The 21,415-nt window shown below is 44.9% G+C and overlaps 1 protein-coding gene across 5 annotated transcripts in view; it reads left to right on the forward strand.

Annotated features, from left to right (window-relative positions):
- Positions 1–20,523, forward strand: part of SEC14L5 (SEC14 like lipid binding 5) — a 39,004-nt gene extending 18,481 nt beyond the window's left edge. For all 5 annotated transcript variants that reach the window (XM_040590661.1, XM_040590663.1, XM_040590660.1 and 2 more), the window contains 14 exons: positions 3,179–3,328; positions 3,446–3,577; positions 5,511–5,639; positions 6,307–6,526; positions 8,276–8,388; positions 13,085–13,274; positions 13,616–13,704; positions 14,233–14,303; positions 14,944–15,115; positions 15,798–15,932; positions 16,328–16,465; positions 17,270–17,515; positions 17,920–18,098; positions 19,216–20,523. In XM_040590661.1, the coding sequence (XP_040446595.1) occupies positions 3,179–3,328; positions 3,446–3,577; positions 5,511–5,639; positions 6,307–6,526; positions 8,276–8,388; positions 13,085–13,274; positions 13,616–13,704; positions 14,233–14,303; positions 14,944–15,115; positions 15,798–15,932; positions 16,328–16,465; positions 17,270–17,515; positions 17,920–18,098; positions 19,216–19,321 (2,070 nt within the window). In that variant the 3' untranslated portion in view covers positions 19,322–20,523. The remainder of the gene's footprint in view (positions 1–3,178; positions 3,329–3,445; positions 3,578–5,510; positions 5,640–6,306; positions 6,527–8,275; positions 8,389–13,084; positions 13,275–13,615; positions 13,705–14,232; positions 14,304–14,943; positions 15,116–15,797; positions 15,933–16,327; positions 16,466–17,269; positions 17,516–17,919; positions 18,099–19,215) is intronic.
- Positions 20,524–21,415: the final 892 nt, after the last annotated feature.

Here is a 21,415-nt window from a genome sequence, read left to right on the forward strand (position 1 = left end):
ATCCCTTTTGCACGTTAATATTTTCTCACATATGAAAATGTTTCACTATTTAGGTGATGTGTTTCCACTGTTATCTTTGTTATATTGCCAGGGCTGAGTCTATAGACATATGTGTCTCTGCCCTGCCCTTTCTTCATTCTCCAGATGCTGTTTGGCAGTCCAAAATAGTGACTGCATTTTATTAGTAGTTGTCCTGGTCTTGGCATTGCTAGATATAATGACAGTTTGTTAGGAAACTTGTCTCCAGCTGGGACAAGTGCATACTTAGTAAAGAGTGTTGAGATCCAGTGGCTTTACCTTCAAATCAGAGCCAGAGGTTACCTGGATTCAGTGGTGGTGTGTGGAGCTTCACATTGGCTTTTGTGCTCTTGCAGCGTGGGGAGGCATTTACAGCTCGGTACTCCTGGTGAAGCTGTTGAAGTGAGGCCTTTAGAGTATCTGTGCTTTGATGGTTTGTTGTCCTAGTAGAACAGCTCCTGTTTCTTTGCAAACTCCCTCAAATGTTCCTGGCACAGCTGCACCCTTGAAGGAGTAGAGGAATAGAAGCTAAGACCACCCTACCTGGGACTTTCTTCCAGTCCAGCTGCTTTGCACCTCTTACATTTGTGGGTAACATACTTACACTCATGAGTACTTGGGGCAAGAAATCCTTGGCCAGCCCTAACCCTGACCCAGAGAAATAGATGGTGTGGTTCTGCTTTTGCTTCCTACAGTCAGTCCTTGCTCGTTGAATGTGGAGGAACATACCATGATACCTGCTTTCCTGGAGCTGTGAGCTGAGGTGGTGGAGAGCGTGCCTGAGTTCAGGCAGCAAGCTGTATGGTGCTGCGTAGCTGAGAGCGAGGGGGGGCTGGCCATGCAGGCAGAGGAGCGGGATTTTATGGGTATTTGGGCAGACTTGTGATTTGCTGTGAAGCGTATGAGCAATCCTAGCACCATTCTTATGTGATCTTCTGGCCCTCAAGGTGTTGTCCAGCCTCTGCACTATCTGATGTTTTCCAAAGTCAAGGGATTAACTGGAGCAGCCTTCTTTTAGGGTAGGGTTTTCACTTACGCTTTTTGCAAGTGCATTAAGAACACGTGTAAGGAGTAGAGTGGGACAAACAGTCGGAAAATAGTTGCTAAGCAGTCTGGTATTCCAGTGGCCTACAGAGGTGTTTACAGCTTTCCCTGTCTGCATGCTAAAACTCTCATAACTAAGAATGGGTTGTCTGGGTGGCCTGGAGAGACTCTTGCTTGTATGGGCCAGAATAGAAAAGATTAGCAAAGTAAAGGCTTTGACCTCCAGATAGCACTAGGCGGTGGTGCGGAGTCTGGAGGGTTGGGAGAGGGCAGGTAAAGGCACAAGTAGGAAGGATTAACTTTGCCTGAAAAGATTAATGTGCTGGCAACTGCAGGTACCAGAGGGCAGGTAATAGGGGATGTACCTCTTGTGCTCTGTGACCCTTGAGGACGGTGCAGTAGACCAGGAGCAGATAGCTGGAAGCATCCTGCAGCGATGTCTGACACATATCTGTGAATTCCCGTCATAACAAATTAAGCTCCTTAAGGCAATGAGTGTGCTTTTGTTGTATGGAGCCAGGTGGATTGGTGTTGGGAACAGTCACTTGCCATGGGAAGATTTATATTCATCTAAACTGTTTTTTTGTGATCAGGAGTAAAAAGCACAGGTAGAGGCCTCACAGGTATGGGGGAAATTCTCCAAGAAATGTGGCAAAGCAAGGAGAACTTTATTCAGTGACTTGGAGAGGATGATTTAAAGACTTGTGCACTTTGTGTATGGACAGAACGCCAGCTGGTAGTCCTCTTGCACTTTCCTCCTGATATTAGAGCAATATGATAATCTGAAATAACTTATGTTCTGTTTAGAGGTCTAGAAGCAGGGGATGTGGAATGTGTCCTTAAGTGCCTGAGCTATTTTAAGAGCAGGTATTATTCACAGCACCAGGGTACAGGAACACGTACAGGGGCAGCCAGCCTTCGAACTGCCGTGGTAACGGAGAACACAGCCACCCTGAGCACGCCCATAGTGCTGTGCATCTGCTGACAACTAAGCTGATCTCTGTCATTATCACACTAATATCTTATTTTGTGGTAGATAAAAACAGAAATACTCATGTGAGAATTATGTACTGTATAAAAATGGTTGTGTCTTACAGAAGACGGGAAGATGGCAGCAGTTCCTAGAGGTCAGACTGGGCTGTGGAATGATAACAAAACAATCTTATGACCCAAAATGGTGTAGCTCTCTGAGTGCAATGGAAAGAGAGCACGGGTTCTCCTCCTGCCACAGCTATAGTTTAATCCTGGGCTTGTGCATCTTGTGCTACTGTTGCTTCAGTTACATATTTACAATAGCATCACAACATGCAAGACATTTTTCAGAAATCCAAGGAGAACATTCCATCCTGCAAAGGTCTTGCAATGTAAGGAGAGATGGTGAAGGCAGGGAAAGAGAAACAGCAGGTACCCCCTATGCAAGTTAACTTTGTTCACTGCAAGTGCTGTGGAAAGCAGGATTTTTGCTAGAGCTGATAAAGAAGCTTTGGATAAAAGGTTTTTCAGAGGGATGTGGTTTAATTAAGGAAGATTTCAGAATGAGGACAGAGTTGTTTTGGAAGTGGATAAATCAAGGCAAAGTGAGTAGCCAATAACTGGTGGACTTACCCATGGTAATATAGGGCAACTAGAACTGTTTGACACATCACATTTTAAGGCACAGGAGTATTAAATATTTTTAAATAGCTTCTTCATACAGGCAATATGTTTGCCTTGAATTTTATTATCTCTGGGTCAAGTCTTTAGCTAGCAGAAATCAGTAAAGCTGTGCTTGCTTTTGCTACCTAAAGACAGATTGGGTTCCTGATGCTCAAGTTGTTATGAGTCCTTTCCTAGTACTCTTCAACAACAGGCTTTTGTTTCTACTTCATGTGTGAAAGAAAAGTTACGTTAAGACATACTTAGCTTGATGGCTAAGTATGAGCTGCTTGACATGAAGTGGGTGCTGGCTCTGTTCATAACTGTTTTGCTTTAACTTCAACCCCTGTGTTGGTTCCCCTTTTCTGAGAGGTGAAGGGCCTCTGTTTTGTTGGACTTTTACTGTAAGGGGAATTAATTAATTGAGAAAGTTGAAGTTGATCTAGCCAGAAGCTGAAACTTGCTTTGTTTTTACTTCCAGGCATATGAGAAGCGCTTTCCTACATGTCCAGAGATCCCAGTCTTCTTGGGGAGTGAAATTCTGCATGAATCCAGGAGTGATGATGGAGCGATACATATCATTGAACGGAGCTGCAAACTGAATGTAGATGCTCCTAGGCTGCTAAAGAAGGCAAGTGGAACCTAGGTGACAAAAAGTCCTGATTTTGTTGGCTGACTCAGATAAATGCTCCTAAAGTTACTCTTTCTTTCTCCCTTCCCCCTCCTTTTGGTTCTTCATTCTTCTCAGATTGCAGGGGTAGAGTATGTTTTCTTCATCCAGAAAAACACAGTGAACTGGAGAGAGCGAACTCTCCGCATTGAAGCCCACAATGAGACTTTTGCCAACCGTGTTGTCGTCCTTGAGACATGTAGCTACTCAGTAAGTGCTTTGTTTCTGTTTGTCTGTGAAGGAAGTGCTGAAAGTCATGCACTAATATATAGGGTGAATTTGCTTGAATGAATGATTAGATATTCTTGTACTGGAAAGGCCATGGGTCTTAGGGTGCATGCTTTTTCCAGTGCTTCTGTAGGGCTCGAGAAACTTTTTTAGGTTGGTTATGATTCTCTGGTTGGAGTGTTAGGCCCTAGGGTGAGAGCAGAAAACACGGAAGGTGCTCCAGTACTGCTGCTGTTCCCTGAGTTTCTTTGTGGTTGAAATTCAAGACAAGGAAAATGTCTGGAGCTTGGGCATGTATTTAGATCTGGATATTTAGGAGGAAACCCTTATTATGATGAGGGCCAGAGGAAAGTCTGGCCATTAATTTTGCCCACAAATAAGTGAAAGTTTTAGCACCTTGCCATGATATTCATGCTCTAAATATTTGGAGAAAGGTCTTGAGCCTTATTTGTGGCCTGGGGTGTTGCACTTTGTGTCTGTACCTTCAGCAGCGGTGTGTGTTTCATTGTAATTGTGCTATTAGGGCTCAGTCACCATTAAATAGCTTCATCTGTTTCTGAAAGCAATCAGATACCGCTTTTTGTTCCCTGAACAAAAGTCCAGATCCTGTTACTTACCTGCCCTTTTGGCAACTGGACAACAACTCAGCTTCTTGGGAGTAAGCAAACTGTAAGTAGCTTCTGGTTCAAGCAAGACAGAGTTGAAAAGCTATTAACATTTTGGATGGTGACGGGGGTTTCCTGAGCCAGAGATCACTTGGTGGCTACGTGGGGCTTCCTAAAAACTTCAGTAAATCAAACTTGCATCATTGTGAAAGGTGCTGACAGTTGTGAAACGCTCCCAGGCCAACTCTGGAATCACTCAGATGTTGTTGCATTTGCTGATTTTCTCTGTGTTGCCTCCTGCTCGTGTCCTTCGGAAGGAAATGTCAGCAGCTGGGCTTTGAGGGGAGCGCTCTTCCTGGAACAGGGTGGGAGCTAGCTGTCTGCATCCTCAAGATGGTTCCCTGCTCTATTTTTACCAGTTCCCTTTTCCCTGCCAGAGTGCACCGGAAACAGGTTTATTCTCATCTTTCCTTTTCTGCAGTGTTCTCTGAAGCAACTTGGAGAAATGCGATCCTGCTCTTGCAGTTACTTAATATCTCCCCTGGGGGAATTTGTGTCCTTTATAGAGCTGGTAGCTTTGTGTGTGGGCTGGAATTTTTTTTCTTTCATGTCAGCTTGTGAACAGCAGCACCTACAGAGAAAAGGCAGAGCCTTCAGAAAAGGGTTAAGTTAAAAGAGGAAGAGATTATATAGGGTTTTTACCATGCATAGAGTAAGTGAGGGGAAATGGCTAGAAAGGAAAGGTGTATATTAAACTGTCAGTGGGAAATCTCCCCACTCTGCCATGTCTCATGTTTTGCGGGGAAGACTGACAATAGTGGCTGCGTTTCCCATCCAAAACTAGAAAAAAAACCCCCACAAATGTGTTTTGCTTTTTTCTTCCTTTGCAGATGTAGGGGTTTTTAATTGCATGTTCTGAGAGGCCATCTGTGTCTTTCCGTAAGAAGATCTTGATGCGATGGTTTCCAGTGGGCAGACTCACTACTATTTTAGTGCAACTTTTCCTATCAATATTACTGTTCAGGTCTGCCAGGGCAGAGATGGGGTTTAATCGTGATTTCCTTGTGCATGTGAAGAATGCTGCGTAAGCCACAAATGTCTGTATGTCCAGTTCGTGATCTTTTTCTATTACACTGGGAGAATTAATCTGACTGTTAAATATGGGTCTGTCAGTGCCTCATAGGAAGCTTCTTCTGCCCCTTCACTGTAGCTCTGGAGATCAAATAGCCAGTTTGGTATCAGGGCCAAGGGCCCTGCTATATTGTGAGTTGTCTGCTATCATTCGACCCTACGTGTATCCTTGGGCTTAGGTTCACCCTGAGAACGAAGAGTGGACGTGCTTTGAACAGTCTGCATCTCTCGACATCAAGTCATTTTTTGGCTTTGAAAGCACAGTGGAAAAAATTGCCATGAAGCAGTACACTTCCAACATCAAGCGGGTAAGAGGGGCTTGCCTTTGTGCCTTAAAATCAAATGCCTGCTCTCTGTGTGCTATTTTCTTTTCTGTAAAACAGATGCAGTATAGTTTTATACCCTTGCTTATGTCTCTGAAACCACTCAGTAAAGCCAATGGAGAAAAAGCCAGTGTGCAATGATCAAAAATACAATCTGCTTGCTGGAATGTGTCTGTGCAGGGGAGGGAGCAGGCTGTGCCAGAGGAGGATTGCAGTGGATGCTGCGGGTGCCAGGCTCCTCAGACACTGAGGACACTGTTCTTATGCGGGAGGAGAAAGTTCTGGGTAAAAATCAGCACCCTGTCTCTCCAGTAGCTTGGGCAGAGGCACTTCCTTTTGGTAGCCTTTTCTCCTGGGCTGCAGAGGAACAGGGCAGCTAATTGATGGTTTTGGAGCACGGGAAAGGGATAAAAGTGTTATAAAGGTAGCTGCATCCATAACGTTGGAATTTGCCTGGCCATCGTTGTAATTCACCATTTGTATGATGTTTCCATACTGCAGTTTTTCCAGCAGGGTCATGCAGATAGGAGACAACCATTTCCCTTCTGTTTATCTTTAATAGCTTTAGTCATCTGTCCTGAGGAAAACTCTTCTGCACCTCGCTGGTTCCGGGGAGATGGGATTCTGTCCTAATGAGAGTTTTCCCCTTCAGGGCAAGGAAGTGATTGAGCACTATCTGAAGGAGTTGATCTCCCAAGGGGTCACATTCATCCCCCGCTGGACACCTCCCCCAGTGTGTGGACAGAAGGATGAGCAAACCCCCGCTGTTGGACAGGATGCTGATGATGTACCACTTGAGTCTGGGGCTCGTGGAACTACCAAAGAGCAAACTGGCAGCTCCTGCCCTCCAGCAGAAGCTGTCAGCCCTGATGGTATGCAATGTCCAGGCAGTAGCAGCTGCTGGCAATCTAAATGCCTTGAGTAGCACTGACTAATGAGTTTATTTTTATTTTTTTGGCATGAAGTTTTTCTTCTGGATTGTGGGTGGAGAGAAGGGAAAGTTATTTTGTCTCTTCAAGAAAAACACAAACAATGGAACTTTTTTCCCCCAAAACTGAAAAGCCAAGAAAAACTGTGCAGGCAGTATGTTTTGGTTTGAGCTTAAAAAAAGCCCTTGGTTTTGATCTGACCTTTAAGGTATTTTATACCTTAAATTGAAGAAACTTAAAGTTGTCTTGAATATGCTATTGGATTATAATGAAATATTTTGGCTGTTACAAAATTAATGTTCTTGGGAATTGAGTTGGATGTTTTTTGCCCCTGCATCAGGCCAAGACAAACTTGCAGAACATTGCCTGATGCATCTCTCACACAAAATGCCTGAATTGGATTTTATCTTTCTGTGTATTGACCTGATGATACCTTCTAGACTAAATGAAATACTTCTCTGACAAAAAGGAATAGAAGAGGCTTTTTAATTTAGAGCTGTGGTATTAGAAATAGGAGTTGTCATTCCTCGGAAGAAAAGGCAGCACTTGTTTTGCTGGCTGTAACTAGGGAAAAAGCTTGGAATTCGGAACTATCAATGGTTCTGGTCTCACCAAACCTTCTCTGGTAGCTTTGCTTTGTTGGAATCCATCTGGAACAAACTTCAAAATCCACAGAGGAGCTGACTTTAAGAAAAGTTTGTGTGCTTTGAGATTAAAGTTCATTTAAGAGTGGCAGATCCCATCTAGCAGAAGAGCATAGCTCTTATTTTTCTGCTTATATTCATGTTTAGGAAGTGATTAGCTTCCCTGGGACTGCTCCTGTGCTAGCTCTGTGGATTTGGTGGGGGCGTAATACTTATCAAATAGAATTTCTGTATTATCAGTCAGTGACAGCATATCCTGTGGGTGTCCAGGCCTTGTTCTGTAGTTAATGGTATCTGCTGAAAAAAAAATATCCTGCCTGATGAAGAGCTAGCTCAGAACTGGTCCCAGCACTCCTCGTGTGCCTACATGCCCCCAGCACAGCTACTGGCCTGTGCTGCTCCCCTTTGGGTGCCACATTCTCCGTGCTGGCATCTGTACATGCAAGCCTCGGATGGCACATCTGCTCCCATCTCTGAATGCTGGCAGTCTCATACCCCTTGTCCTTTGTCTCTGATCTGGAGGGACTTTGAGCTGCTGTATGCACAGGACTTTTCATACCAAAAAATCTCCCTTGCTGTCAGAAACGGTAATGTTATTCTCCCTTTTTTTCTGGTGTCCCTAAGCATAATAATATTTTCAGTTTTCAGCTAGCTGCTTTTTACTCTCTCCTCATTGGTGTTGTGCATGAGATCTTTAGGACACCAGGGGATTTAAGTGCCCAGGTCTTGGAGTTGTTAATGAGATGAGTGCCAGAGCTTATGATATTTCTTTTAAAGCTTCTGCTGGAGCAGTTCAGGGTTGAATGTAATATTAGTGTTCTAAGAGACAGGCGGAGCGATCTGGCTTTGATGCCTTAAGTGCTGTCTGTGTCCTCATGCCCTGATCACCATGAGAGTATCACTCACTTGCTTCCCTCAGGCAGCTAAAATGAGGGCTTCTCAGCTCTTCCAGTGTAAATCGTAAGTAACCTGATGCGTAGAAATAACTGCACATGTCCTTTCTGGCTATGTCAAGTCTCCTCTGAATTGTTCTTTTTTTTCCCTCCAGCTGACAAATTGGATGCTGATTACATTGAGCGCTATCTGGGCCAGCTGACTCCGATGCAGGAGAGCTGCCTGATCCGCCTTCGCCAGTGGCTTCAAGAGACGCACAAAGGCAAGGTGGGTGGATGAGGCAGAGGCCACCCGTCTGCAGGGCTGAACACAGCTGTTCTCCTAGCCTGTGTGCCTTCAATGCTCCAATAAAACCCAGAGTCGCAGACAATTTGTATCTCGAATCATCTGTTTTGGCAAGTTTAGGTAAAAGGCTATGGAATGGAGAAAGGCCTGTGTGACCTTGTGGTGGGACCCAGCAGTGTCACAGGCTGCACCTGCATTGCCCAGGGCAGTGCTGTCGGTATTGAAAAGGCCACTCTGTGGTCCCAAGCGTGGGGCTGTTGCTCTGTATTTAGAGTAGGCATTGACTGGGGCTCGGTTGCCCAGACTGGCCTGTCTGGATGGGCTGTTTCCCAAGAGATGCGGGATGGGGTGGGAGAAGTGGTTAGCCATGCTGGTGGTGCATTGCCTGTCTCCGGGCCGTGCTGCTCAGCAGAGAGGCAGTCGGTAGCTCCGAGCTCTCGGCTGCTGTGCGTCAGCAGGATGCTGTGTGCACCAGGCAGGTTGTGTACAGCCAAGGGCTGAGTTCTTCTGAGGAGAATTCATTCTGTTCTTGGTTTAATCTCCTTTATCAAAATGTACCATTTCAAAACTACACAAGATTCAGGAAGTAGAGACAGTCTCACCTTATGGTGTGAGCTACATTGTGTAGGCATCTAAAATAGAGGTGCTGACGGCACTAGATTGGGGCAAGTACAGCTGGAGTTGGCCAGATAGTATAGATAGAAATACTTTTCCCTGAAAAGCAGCAAGAGTACTGTGGGCTAGATGTATCTCTGTTCTGCTGTCATGTTCAGCAGCTGCCTGGGCTCCTCCTGGCTGAAGGGGAGTCTGTGTATCAGGCCAAGAGGGTAACTGGTATGTGGCTGATAAAAGATATAGGGCAGCTTTAATGCCCCAGGAGGGTTCTAACTCAAGACTTATTGGTGGAGAGAGATTGGGTGGGAAGGAAGGACCAAGGATAGCAACAGATAGCAGCAGCTGGGTGGGCTGAGTAGATAAATAGAGCTTAGGAAGAGGGGAAAGCAGGAGAAAGATGGAGCAAGTGATCCCCCTTGAAAACAGAGTAGAGCTATATAGCTATATATAGGATTCAATATTAACAGCTTCCTGACTTAGAAGGTAACTGCTCAGTCAGTCACACAGAATGGGTTAGGAGGTACTCTGCATTCATGGGCTTTGGAAGATATTTTTTTTTCTTTTAAATGGCCTTTCCAAAAGAGGCTGCTGTTTGCAAGGAGTTTTGCCAGAGCTTTCTGCACGCCTTGCTGTGTTTTTCTCAGAGCTGAGGGAGAGCATGCCTCATCTGAGTATAAAGAGTTTAAACATGATTTATAAAACCCTGTTTTTTCTTGGGAGAACTAGTCTGTCACCCATGCAGAACTAAAGTGTAACAAAGATTTAGTGCTGTAGTTCTGTATTGAGCTCATGAAGAAGTCCCCTTCTGTGTGAATGTATGCATGGGTTTTGTTGGTACGTATGAATGTGGATGGGAAAAGTTACCAGAAAACCACAGGCTGCAGAGAAGAACAGAATGTGTTGATGTGTGTGTGAAAATCTCCCAGCAGCCGATAAGCTCCAGAGACTAGCAATGCTGTTGAATGTGTAAGAGCTGCTAAATTCAGAACACCAAGCATCTGTCAAATCTGTCCAAGGACACTGGTATACAGTAGCATCAACAACAGGTAGTATAACTTGGATCATGTCCAAGAGCGTGGTAGCTGCTAGATACAGGTAGAGACTACGGGAATATATCTACACCCAGTGGGGTAAAAGATCATTGAAGGACTGTCTGAACACTACCTGCAAGCTTCTGTCATGTCACTATGATGCTCTGCCTCTGGGTACACAGCTGGGGTTGGTCTCCCAACTAACTAGGTGATTGTGAGTGAACTATGTGAATAACTGCTAATTAATAACAGCTTAGCTAATAAAACGGGCTCTATTAAATACTGGTTGTGATCTGTCTTCCCTGATTCAACCTCCTGTCGGATAAAAGGTGCTCAACAACAAGCAGACACAAAACAAAGGGCAAGGATCAATCCCCAGGTACAGTTATCCTCTGAAATACAGGGCATAAGGCTTTTCAGGTCTATAGTGACCTGTCCTGTAGAACGGTGTGAACTTCTGTGTGGTAGGAGATATCTCAGCTATTGGGTATCCAGCTGAAAACGAGCCCTAGATGAGAATAAGACAGTGAGACTTTATGTGACCTGCAAGGATCTTGGTTTCAGGTGGAAGAAGCACAATCTAAATGTTTGCCTGTTTTGTTCTGTGGGTTGCTGTATTTTTTCCCCCATCCTAGTCAGAGGCTGGGGAATGGAAGCTGGAGAAGCTCAAAGTGACAGCACATGAGCAAAAAAGTGAAACAACTGCCTCTTGAGGTGCTTGGAGCTCTACGAGTGTGTGCAAGCCCTTGTTCTTCCTGACAGCTGCTTGTTGTGTTAGGTACCTTGGGAAGGTGCAGCTAATTGCTGAGTACTCTTAGTGACACCTGGGAGCTGCCTTGTACCCTTTGTGTAGGCTCTGTGAGCTCTGTTCCCTGTGTGGTGTTGAACAAGTAGGAAGGATGGTGCTGGCCATTGAAACTTCATCCTAAACCACCTTACTCCTGACCCGTTTACTTCTCTTGATTGCCTATCAGAATAATACAAAATCAGGAACTTACCCTACATGACTCGAGTTTTCTCTGGAGAGGCTGCTACCTTGCTGTGACAATCTGTTCTTTTAATTCAGAGCAGGGATGTCCTTAAAAAAAATATTTGTACATCTCCTGTTTCTTGGAAAATGTCCCTTCTTATTTTTGTCGTCTTCATCCTGTTTCACTATCCATTCCTTGTTCCTTCTAAAGCAGACCTTATCTTTTAGAATCAGATTTATCGTTGCTTTAAAAATCTGAGTAGTTGAATAAACAACTTCAAATGGTGTTAAAATTGCAGGTACTTCATTTTCCTGCATATGGGAGTTACTGCTTTGGTTGGACAAAGATAAGAGACTAATTCCACTATGGAGTAAGTCCCCTCAGAGCTTCCTGCCTTTGGTCCAGACAGAAGCACTGAATTTGCCTCTTACCTGAAGCTATGTACGGTGTATGTTTGAACCATGAAAAGTAATAAACCCTTCTAACAGCCATCCCCTCTCCTGGGCCCCACAGGAGTTCCAGGGGCTGTTGTAGATGTTTGGGGTTTTTTTGTCTGTTGTCTTGTGAATAACCGCTTCCTCTGATCAGCAGAAATGCAAATGTAAATGTAAATCATCTGAGGAAAATTCTACTGCCTTTAATCTTGCTATGATGTAGAAAATTTTGGTGGCATTCTTCTAAGTACATCCGAGATCCTATTTGGGAAGGCTGCCCTTTTCCTTTCTTTCCATGACATACAAATGCAGTGTTTGCAGTGTTAGAATGTGCTGAGCAGCATCAATCTCCCACCTCCTCTCTAGGTGCTTCTAGGCTTGGCTTTAGGCTGCCTGAACTCTACCCCTTTCTCTAGGTGGAATCAATTCTTAATCTGTCTTGCAGCTTCATACCAGCTTGTGAAATTGAGATTGTTCCCAGCCTGACACTGCTGGCAGCTTTGCTTTCTTCCCTGCTTTCTGTTTTCGTGAGCATGTCAGCGAACAAACAAAAGAGCTTTGACTCCTGAATGCGTGGCTTTTTTTCTTACAGCAGAGCTCAGATTGCTTGCATTGTGCTAAGTGCAGTACAGATACTCCGAAGGAGACTATCCCTGCTCAACAGAACTTGAATTCTTAATGGAAGCTTGATGTAGCGAATGAGGCCAAAGACTTCTGGGGGAGTTGGGGTGAAGAGACCGAGAAGAGAAATCGGCAGCATGTGCAGCTATAATCCAGTTGTTTCTGCAACTGACAGGCTGTTAGTCAAATTTGGCACTGCTGTGGGATCCGTCAGGTTTATTGTTCATTCCTGCTGCTTAGTATTCTGGGAAATTTTCTTTGATTTCTCAGCTAAAGCAAATATGAGAGGTTTGGAAGGAGATTGAAATAGGCCATTCTACAGACGTGGTGTGGGAAAGCTTTTGTGCCTGTGATGCTAGAATTACTGACAGAAAGTATTGGGCTGAGTGACAGAGAAGAGGGTATAGTAGTTTTGGTTGATTTGCTTGTGTTGGCAAGAGTTAGTATGATATGATGGGGCAGGAAGCCTGTGGAAGAACTCAAAAGCTTTCCTGTTCACGGCCAACAGCAAAGCAGAAGAGGGGCCTGCACAAGAGCTGGAACTGGCGCTAGTTACCCACTAGGAAGACTGTACAGTCGTGATCCCCCTCCAAACAGTGTGTGCTTTCCTGGGTTAACGTGTTACCTATAGATGCTTTCCATCCTTTGTTAGCTTGCCCTACAGGGAGGTGAGCTTGCAGCTCATAGTTCCACGTAGTATTTTGTTTGTCCTTGTGGATAACTAGCTGAGGGAAGCTTCAGCCAGCCCAGAGTTTGCTGAGGCTTCTGGCAGTTGGATCAGTGAAAGGCTTCTCACAGGCTGTGAACTGGTCCCTTCTTTTATGCTCTTTGCACCATCTGCTGCATTCAGCTGGATTAGTTAAGGAGGGAGGGAGAAGGAATGTAGGTTTAATATTCGTTATCTTAGTTTTAAGAGGTTAAAAAATGGTGCCTGCTCTGCAGGCTTCGTGGAATGGAGGTGCAGGTAATGTAACAGTCGTGAATGTCTGACTTTTTTTTCTCTCAGATCCCCAAAGATGAGCATATCCTTCGGTTTCTGCGGGCTCGTGACTTCAACATTGACAAAGCTCGAGAAATGCTTTGTCAGTCACTGTCTTGGCGAAAGCAGTACCAGGTGGATTACATCCTGCAGTCATGGAGACCCCCAGCCCTCTTAGATGAATATTACACTGGAGGATGGCATTATCAAGACAAAGGTTAGAAGCTGCCCCCTTACACTGATACTACAGCACAATTTGTGTTATTGGACCTCACCAGTAACCTGGGATTTTTGGAGAAAGTGATACTGACACTTTAAATATTAACAAAGCAGTTCAATGTCCATAAATAGCTGCTCTGTTTTGATGCGATTTTGTTACTTTCTCTGCAGATGAGGCAGGCTACAGTAAGTGCGAAGCAGCCTCTTTTTGATAAAGTTATGTTTGGATACGAATGTTATCCTTTTCAAATATTTTATGTGGCTTTTATAAAAGGTGCTAGCGTGATAGCCTGGGAGACTGGAGTACTGACCTCTTTAAACCTCTGTTTGTTTTTGAAGATGGGCGACCACTCTACATTCTTCGTCTTGGCCAGATGGACACGAAAGGTTTGGTGAAAGCTCTGGGAGAGGAATCACTGCTGCGACATGTAAGTTGTACTTTCCTTTCTCACCTGAGGAACTCTCTTTCCCTCGGGGTGTTTCAAAGTCTTATTATAGTGCAGCAGGAATCTACCTGCCTGACCCAAATAATTCCCGTGTTTTGTGGCTGGCAACTCAAAGTTGGCTTAGTGACTTTAGCATGGCACAGCTTCTCTGTCTTCCTGCAGAGACAGAAGTGAAGCTTTTGCAATGGTATGAGTGGGCCAGAAAGATGTTTTCTGATAATTTGCAGTTTAGCTGTAAGCTTTCCATGGCTCTTTCAGGCTCAGCTAAAAACATGTGATCTTGATACTTTCATCTTAGGTTTTCTGTATCTGTACCTTGTATGCTCAGCAGAACTTTTCAGTAGAGAAGCCTTTTTTTTTTCCTTTTTTAACATAGACTCTTATTCTCTGTTTTGCACACTGCAAGTTCTCAAACTGGTATACTTTTGGGTTCTGTATTTTTTGAAATGAGATCTCTGGGCTCTCCTAGTTCCTCAGGCTAATACTAGTCTGTACTGTCTTTGATTTCAGGTTCTGTCAATTAACGAGGAAGGACAAAAGAGATGTGAGGAAAATACCAATGTCTTTGGCCGCCCCATCACGTTAGTATAGTTAGTTCTTCTTGTATTCTTATGGAGTTTGAGCTGACACGGTGACAAGAATGCTTCTGTGAAGGTTTTAGATGATGTCCTTAGGCTTAAAATGCAGACAGCAGTATGTCTCTGTTACGGGATGTTTCTGGGCTTGGGGTACCATATATAGTGGACTTAAATGCACATAAATTCTACAGCCTCATATGAAAGCAAGTATTGGTCCTTCATTACATCTTTTTATGTCCCATTTCAGATGAATTTAATCTTGCTATCTTAGTGATTTTAATCCAGATCCTTGAAAATGCGTATTTTTTTTCATACAGGAAACTGCCAGATTCCACTTTCATTTAAAATGCATTTTTGAAATATTTTTAGCAACAGGCCTGCATACCTTCACCCTCTCCCACACTGACAGCATATATTTTTGTCTTCAGGGGTGGGTGTCTGTTTTACCTGAAAGCTCAACTGGGTTCAGGCTGTCTGCTGCCTGAGTGGAGATCTGCTTTTTATTGGAACTGCTGGTGTCCCTTTTTGGCTACACTAGATCCTGTAGGGGCTACAGTGTTACTGAAATATTTTGTGGATCATAAACTGAGCAGCCACCGTGCAATGAAGTTCTGACAGGTCTTTTTCTGTGTGTTTATTTTAGATCCTGGACATGTCTCGTGGACTTGGAAGGGCTAAATATGCGGCATCTCTGGCGGCCTGGAGTTAAGGCCCTGCTTCGGATAATTGAAGTCGTAGAGGACAACTACCCTGAAACTCTGGGGAGACTACTGATAGTGCGAGCACCCAGGGTTTTTCCAGTGCTCTGGACGCTGGTGGGTGAAATCTGGACTGCAGGATCATAAGTACTCCTGCATGTACAAATAACTAAATCATTCAGTCAGTGTAAATTGTGCTTGTCTGAAGAGATAGGGAGGAGAAAGCTTCCAGGTAACTTGTGGCTGAGTCCCTGAAGAGGCCACAGCATTGCTACAGAGCAAGTCATAGTGTGCCTGTAGCTCATGTGATTCTAGTGGTGGTTGTCAACCAGGGCAGGACAGGACAGGGTGTCAAACCTAAATTGCAATTCCCCGTGCAGCAGTGGTAGCCAACACTTGGTGGGTTTTTGTATTGATGGGAAAAGACAAATATTTATTTTTTTATCTCATGTTGGATGATGCTGAAGAGAAGAGTAATAATAAATAACCGATACGGTTCTGCCTAGTGCCTGCTGACTGTTCTGGCAATATAAGAACATGCTTGTTAAATTTCTAGTGAGGTTTATATGTGGTGCAGTGACTGCAGACTTATTCTATATGAAGTAGAAAATGTTGTGAGACAACGATATAGTGCGCTTTCCATTTGCTTCAGGGTTGGGAAGCTCTGCACTACTGCTTGTCTGCGTTCCTGCAGCTGAGACCTTCCAGTCTAGAGCCTAAAGCATCCATGTAGGATGGTATAAACATTGTCTCTAATGTCACTCGGTGACGGTGATGTCTTCTGTCCACTTTATTTCAGGTCAGTCCCTTTATCAATGAAAACACAAGGCAGAAGTTCCTCATTTACAGTGGGAATAACTACCAGGGTCCAGGAGGGTTGGTAGACTACGTGGACAAAGACGTGATCCCAGACTTCCTGGGAGGAGACTGCATGGTGAGTTCACTTTCCTGTTTTGCAGGTGGAATCTGCAATGTGCAAGCTCCCTTGATTCCCTCCTCAACTCCCTGGCCTTCCACTCCCTTCTGAAAGGTGGTTAAACCTCTGTTCTGGCTGGGGTGCCCCTACCCTGCGCATGGGGTGTGGCTGATTTGTGTGCGGGAGACTTCACCTGAAGTGGTGATGCTGCCCTGGAGAAGGGGGTTGGAGGTTAGCTCTCTGAAGGGAGCTTAGATAAACCATTATAGTTCAGGTAAACTTAGTCCTGCTGTGAAATCTTATAGCAGCTGAGGGTGTCATCCTGCCTGACAGCTGGCAAGTGTTGATGGTACAACTGACTCGACACTTTACGCTAGTTTGAACCCTTCTGTTTGTTTGTCTGATTCTTCCAGTGTACTGTCCCAGAAGGTGGGCTTGTTCCCAAGTCACTTTATCAGACAGAAGAAGAGCCAGAGAACTCTGATCACATCCGGTTATGGACAGAAACTATTTATCACTCTGCAAGTGTCCTCAGAGGAGCTCCACATGAGGTACACACCAGAGCTTCGTAAGGCTGAAGGGTGGTGCCGAACTGCTGCCGGTGATGTGTTCCTTTTGTGAAGGCTGACTGGAATAACGAAGGGCTCCCGAAGCGTGAGCACCAGGTGGTTCAGCAGCAGCGTGCCTTTCTTGGGAAGGCTAATGGTAGCTAACAGCTGAAAGTGTGGAAGAACAGTAATTTGAGCAGCAGTGTCTCTTAACTCTACTGTGGTGTAATTTTTTGTAAGATACAGTCTCTTCCTCCTCCTCCTCATGGAAACAAAGCTCCCTCAGTTTCCCTTCTGATAGTACAGCTTCCCTTCTCAGTGGCATAGCTAGGACAGTAATGGTGGTAACATGAGAAGGTGTGTGCTGGAAACATCCTGCTGGGGCTCATCAGAAAAAAGAATGTCCAAAAAAAGATCACTTGTCCACTAGCTTCACTGATGATGAGTGACTCTGATTTGGCCTGCTTCGATTCCTTAACAAGCAACAGAGCCTTTTGGAGTGCACAGCTGCTCGGAAGGTGCTCTTTGTGTCCCAGCCACTTTGCTTCAGTTCTGTTGAGTTTTTCCTAGAACTAATAAATGATTTACAAACAACTCTGATACAGGGGAGAGATGGGGTAAAAATGCCCGAGCAGTTGCACCCTGGCAGAAGACTGGCAATGGGAACTGATCTGTATCCTCCTTAGGAATCAAGACCAATAGCTTAACTGAAGGCTGTAGAGAAAAGCATGTTTTCAGGGTAAGGAGGAATAAGCTGGCTGCCACCTGAGGACCTGCCTCCTTACGATGTGTGTGTTCTGTTCTCAGATAGTCGTGGAGATTCTGGAAGGGGAATCTGTCATCACCTGGGACTTTGATATCCTGAAGGGAGATGTGGTGTTCAGCCTCTTCCACTCCAAACGAGCTCCTGAAACAAGTCATAAAGAAGCCACATTACCAAGTACCTCTGCTGCTGGGGACAATGTGCAGCTAATTGATAAGACGTGGGTCCTTGGGGTAGATTACAGCCGTATGGAATCTCCACTGGTTTGCCGGGAAGGAGAGAGCATCCAGGTCAGATGTGTTTGGGTCCTGGCATGGATCGTACAGTCCTAGCAAGCTCCATAATGGACTGGTGGTGGGGAGGGGAAGGAGTTGATGGATGGGAAATCCTGTATTGCTTACAAATAGTTGTGGTGGTGCTCATTCTCTGGACTCCCTGTGAAAGTGGCTGCTATTGCAGTCCTAATTTAGAGTGAGACATTGGAAGGAGACTCCTTAATCCACGATAAAAAGCTAATTGAAAATAACCTTTTTTCACTAGCATTACAGGGGTGTTGCTCAGGCACATAAAATAAGTGAATGATGTATGCTCCTATAAGTAGTCAGCTCGATAGTTTCTTTTGATTTTGCCAAGTCCTTCAGCTATTTCTTAAGACACCTGGTTGTCACTTGATGGCACTCTCTTTCTCTCCCAGGGATCTCACGTGACTCGCTGGCCTGGCTTTTACATTCTCCAGTGGAAAATGCATGGCCCTCTGCCCTGTTCTGGCACTAGCCTCCCTCGGGTGGATGATGTTCTCGCCTCTCTGCAAGTTTCCAGTCACAAGTGCAAGCTTATATACTACTACGAGGTGCTTGCATCCAAGGACTTCAGGTAGGAGGCTTCCTGAGGGATTTACTCTGTGGCTTGCAACAGAGAAACCAAATGAGAGGGCAGAATGCAAGTTAAACATTCAGATAGCAGTGACCTCTGCAGGGTGTGTCTTTCATTGATGGCAAGTTAGATGGACACAAGCTTGGTGGAGTTTTGCACAGTCTCCTTTAGTGCTATAGGTAGTAAGGGGTCCCCTTGGCTGTATGTCCACCAGTGGAATTTGTGCCTCAGTTCTTGCTTACTGAAGAGGGGGAGGTTTTTGGCTGAGGAGTTTTATCTTAGTTGGGAGCATTTTGAGAAGTTTTTTTGAGTAACAACAAATATCAGATGGGTTGTTTCATACATGGTTCGTTTGGCACTCGAGAAGGATGTCGGTCGTGGCTTGGAGAGCGCTTCCCGAATAGGTGAATATACCACGCTTGGCAGGATTTGCCTAGCCTCCTTTCATGCTAAAAGTACTTTTCATATCACCCAGTAATTTGAATTCTTTGCAAGTACTTGACCTTTCACTGGGAGCTGGAGGAAGTGTTGGGTAGAACAGACCTGCAGGTGGTGACTTGGGGAGTGTGACCTGGCCAGATCCTGTGGCATTGGAGCAGCAGCGGATTCCTCGCCCCCGTCACTCAGACCTGTTCCCTGTTGCTCTGCCTGTATAAAATGTGTCGGGAACAGTCGGCACTAGCACCTATAGGGAACCCCATCTGCTCTTGGCAGAAGGTGCTGAAGGCTGTGGCTGTACATGTTGAAACTGGGGCTGTTGTGCTTAGCAGGCTGGAGTTCTCGGGTGAGCAGTAGCAGCTGCATTTGCTGAGCTGCGCTGCGTTTGGGACACTTGGGGCAGTGGCTGCAGCCCCAGGGAGGCTCCAGCTGTGTCCCGCTCCCAGAACAGCTGCAAGAGACAAGGTATAATACCTGTAGCTAGGAGAAAAGATGTCTCTGACAAATTAATTTTTAGTCGTGATACAGAGATTCTTAAGAGACCAAGTTGAAAATGATGGCACAAAAAAAATAAATACTTTTGCAAGCATTGTAGAGTATAAGTTGGTGTGTCAGATGTATGGAGTTATCTATCAATAGCTGCCTTCCTAACAAATCTCTCTGGTTTGTCCCATCCTAGGGGATCCATGTCAAGCCTGGAATCTTGCAACAGTGGCTTTTCGCAGCTGAGTGGAGCCACGACATCTTCCAGCCAGTCCCAGAGCAGCTCCCATCTTTCTAGATAGCAGGGCCAAGGCCACAGCGGCGAGGAAAAATCACTTGGGGCTTCCTGCCGCCCCCCGCGCTGCTCTGTGCACCAAACCAAAGAGCCTGCAGGGGCCGAGCCTGGAGGCCATCGCTCATGTGACCGCAGGTGGCAGCCCTTTGGGCACAGAGAGGCTTCTGGGAGCTGCTTTAACGATAAAAACTTAGAATTCAAATGGCAGATTTAGACATTTTATATCAGATGCCTACTCCTCAGTAGTCTTTTTCACAAATTGTGGGTTTTGGATGAATGTCAATTTGCATGAATCCATGTATTACTCGACTTTAAAGGGCTCTTTCCAGTCAGTCCTTTTCCTACGTGTGGTAGAGGAGACTGATGTTGCCTTACCTGTTTGATCTGTAGGACTAGATTGTTCACGAGTAGCAAAACTAATCTAGTTTTTGGGGTGCCCAGGGTACCAATTACACATGAGAAAGTAAAGTGGGCATTTCAGGTGCAGGGACTTGAAGCAAACTGTAAATACCTTGATAGAGGTAGGATGTTTCAGAAATCAGTTCCAGGTCAAACCTAAAACCTCTTCTGATCTGACGGGATGCTATTAGGAAATGTGTTGGATTTTTTTTAACCCACTGAGACACAAAAGTCAAAACAGTTTTCTAGAAAGTACAGGCAGAGAACCTGCCTCCAGAAAGCAGCATCTTTCTGAAGGACAGACTATTGTTCCTTTTTCCTCAGGTTTACGAGCAATAATGAGTAGATCTGACCCATCTCATCAAAGTGGATGGGAACTGAATCAAATTATAAAGGGCTAAGAAAAGCAATATTTTATTTCCTGAAGGCACAAAATTTTATGGCAGTATTATAGAACTTGCTTCTTTAAAACATGAGCCAACTTGAAAACTTTTTAAAATAGAAAAAGGCATGTATGTATTTAAGCACTACTGAAATGTATCTATTCAAATACTAGCTTATTTTAAATTAATTTTTAACTTATTTATAATTTCAGAAATGACTATTTATTAAACCCAGTCACCTTTTTTTTAATGGGATGAACTTTGTTTTAGCAGGGAATAACTGATTGTCTTCAATCCCAAGAGAACTTTCTACACAGGTTCTAATCTCCACGATCGCTGGATGTTTCTGCATTAAGGGCTGTATCGTACATAGCACTTGGGGTAAGCGCTGTGCGGCGTCTTTTCCCGCAGGGTAAGCTTAGAGTCCTGCGCTTTTTGGACTTAGGGGATGTTTTTTTAGGATTAAGAATTGAGTTCAGGATTTGTAAGAAGACAGTGCATCTTCATGACACACCAAAAATACCATGTTTGTCCATAATCTCCATTGATGACTCTAGAGTGGATGTGTAGCAAAGGTGCCAGTGATCCATTTATCAGGTTGGGCAGCAAGATTGTGCCTGTTCTTGTCTAGGTGGCAAGGAAATGAGAATGGGCATCAAATACTCAGTGGCTCTTAGGTGGTATTTGCAGCTGGCAGGCACGTGGGACTTGTGGACAGATGTCTGCTTTTGGATCCAGCTGTGCTGGGTGAAGACCTCACCCCTGCCGTACGGAGGCTGCCTCCACGTTGATCCGCTGCCCACGGAATGACCGTCAGTGTACTGCCCCTGTGATTGTTTAGGCTGCCCCAGCCAAGTGGTTTGTGTCCCATGCGTAAACATGGTCTAAGATGGGTGAGTTTCCAGTTCCCCAGCTGAGGAACAGCACAGGCCGTTCTGGCCGTGGCACAGGTGAGGGTGGAGGGGTGGTTTCTTCCTCCAGCACAGCAATCCACGGCCATCTTTCTCGGTAAAGACTTGGGGGCTTCCTTTTCCTCTCACCAGGTTTTTATTAAGGTTGATGGGATCTGTGCAGCTAAGAACAACATACACATAAAGTAGCTCCTTCTAACCCTGCTTTGTAGCTACTGGTTTTGAAGTACCAGGCTTTGCCAAAGGAAAAAAAGAGCCCCAACATTTGGAACTATGGAAGATGAAGAACTGGATGTGTTTATAGAAGTCATTTGTTTTTTTAAAGGATTGGAGCCAAGGAAGTTACTCTCCCTCTTTATGTCTCTGGTGTAAGAGTGGAACAGGTAACTTAGTTGTGCCGGCTTTGGG

The sequence above is a fragment of the Falco naumanni genome, chromosome 4 (assembly GCF_017639655.2).
Source record: "Falco naumanni isolate bFalNau1 chromosome 4, bFalNau1.pat, whole genome shotgun sequence".
Taxonomy (NCBI): domain Eukaryota; kingdom Metazoa; phylum Chordata; class Aves; order Falconiformes; family Falconidae; genus Falco; species Falco naumanni.